This window comes from Phocoena sinus, chromosome X (assembly GCF_008692025.1).
Source record: "Phocoena sinus isolate mPhoSin1 chromosome X, mPhoSin1.pri, whole genome shotgun sequence".
Classification (NCBI taxonomy): Eukaryota; Metazoa; Chordata; class Mammalia; order Artiodactyla; family Phocoenidae; genus Phocoena; species Phocoena sinus.
This window is the reverse complement of record NC_045784.1, coordinates 63,088,810-63,090,621: the sequence shown is the minus strand read 5'-3', so window position 1 is coordinate 63,090,621 and position 1,812 is coordinate 63,088,810. Positions and strand designations below refer to the sequence as shown.

Sequence of the window (1,812 nt, the reverse complement as noted above, 5' to 3'; positions counted from 1 at the left end):
CAAGAGCTTGTCAATCACAGCTACCTAGCAAATAAGGTGAGCTTTGAAGCAAAACAAGTTTAGAGGGTCATCCTCTGAGAAATCAGCTTGAGGCATCTCCTCCTTTTGCTTAGGCAGCTAGTGAGAAAGGTCATTTAGTGGGCTGCTCTGGCTGCAGCCTTAGGCTTGCTCCAGTATTGCACCGGCCTGCCCCTCTTCTGCTTCCTCCCCCTCAGTCCAGCTTCCGCAGCAGCCTCAACCGCTTCTGTTTCTGCTTCCATCTTAGCCCCCACCGGTGCCCACGTCTCAACCAACTGCCGTGTACTCCACTTTGGTGAGTCTTTTCCTGTGAAAAAGCTAATGATGGAAGGGCTTGGGGAACAGGGTGCAGCTGGTGAAGAAGGCCCATTAATCGGCGTGGTGGCAGCCGAATCCTCTCCACAGGCCTTGATGGGGTACTCCTTAGACGAGGGCTTTACTGAGAGTCTGCCTCTGGCAGTTAAGCACCGAGTGTACGCTCTCAAAAATCTTCAGGCCAAATCCGCAGGCCTAGATGCCAAGTACCTGAGGGAATTTCATTCCATCGAGAGGAAATTTGCCGGCATCTATTGGCCCTTATTGGAAAAGAGACACCAGATCATCAATGCGCTCTACAAGCCCATGAAAGAGGAGTGTGAGGTGAAGTCCAAGGCCGAGGACAATGATTATAATGAGGTGGAAGATTATTCTAATGCTCAGATGCAGGGTCTGGAGGAGAATCCGGAGTATGAGGACTTGGAGGAACATTGCGAGGAAGATTTCAAGGATGTGGAGGAGGTGTTTGGGGAGTATGGAGGAATTGAGGGACATGATGTGGATGAAGAGAAAGAGGAGCCTACAGGGATCCCTGATTTCTGGCTCACAGTTTTAAAGAACGTCGAGGAGATCTCTCCATTGATTCAGAAATATGACGAGCCCATTCTGAAGCTCTTGCGAGACGTGAAAGTCAAGTTTTCAAAACCCGACAAGCCGCTCGCCTTCACTCTGGAATTTCACTTTGAACCCAACGACTACTTCACAAATGAGGTGCTGACCAAAAGTTATACGCTCAAGTCTAAGCTCCATTACTCTGACCCCCACCCGTTTAGGGGATCTGCGGTGGAGCATTGCATAGACTGCAAGATAGTCTGGAATGAGGGAAGGAACGTCACTGTGCAAACGGTCCTGAAGAAGCAGAGGCACAGGTTTTGGGGACTGTTGCGCACAGTGACCCAGGAATTTCCCCGAGAGTCCTTCTTCAACTTCTTCAGTGCTCTCCGGTGGGGTATGGATGCCGATGAAGATGAGGAAGACGTCTTCATTGCTCACAGTTTGCGCACGTTTGTCATCCCTAGAGCTGTGCTGTACTTCACAGGAGAAGCACTTGAGACCGAGCAAGAGGGGGTGATCAGGGAATGTAATGAGCTGGCTTATGACAAAGTCACTCATGAGAACGGGTTGGCTGCTATTGAGGGTGCTAAAGGCCAAAGCCTGGACCCCCAGGAAGAAGATATTGATAGCTGAAGCAGGGAGGTTGGTGTGTGTCGGCCCCCAGGTTAAGAGTCTGCCTGTGTTTACAGTAACCAAAACTTAACCATAAGTTACTTACAGTCTTAAAGTGTTGTCTCTTCCTGGTACTCTCAGTATAAAACTATGTCCAAATATATATTTAATTTATTTTTTAAATGTTTTTTTTGTCCAAATATATTTAACAACGCATTCCATCTAGCACTCCAGTAGTGTAAACTTTTTAAAGAAATGTAGAAGGCAGTGAATGCTCTAAGCATATGTAAACCTTGGTATTGTGAATTCATG

General features: G+C 47.8%; 1 protein-coding gene across 1 annotated transcript; it reads left to right on the top strand.

Annotated features, from left to right (window-relative positions):
• Positions 1-342: 342 nt before the first annotated feature.
• LOC116747110 (nucleosome assembly protein 1-like 2) lies at positions 343-1,521 on the top strand. The gene has a single exon (XM_032618923.1). It carries the CDS (start codon positions 343-345, stop codon positions 1,519-1,521), a length of 1,179 nt encoding a protein of 392 aa, XP_032474814.1.
• Positions 1,522-1,812: the final 291 nt, after the last annotated feature.

Excerpts from the sequence above, each read along its gene's own strand:
- LOC116747110 (XM_032618923.1), top strand. The coding sequence starts at position 343 with ATGGAAGGGCTTGGGGAACAGGGTGCAGCTGGTGAAGAAGGCCCATTA.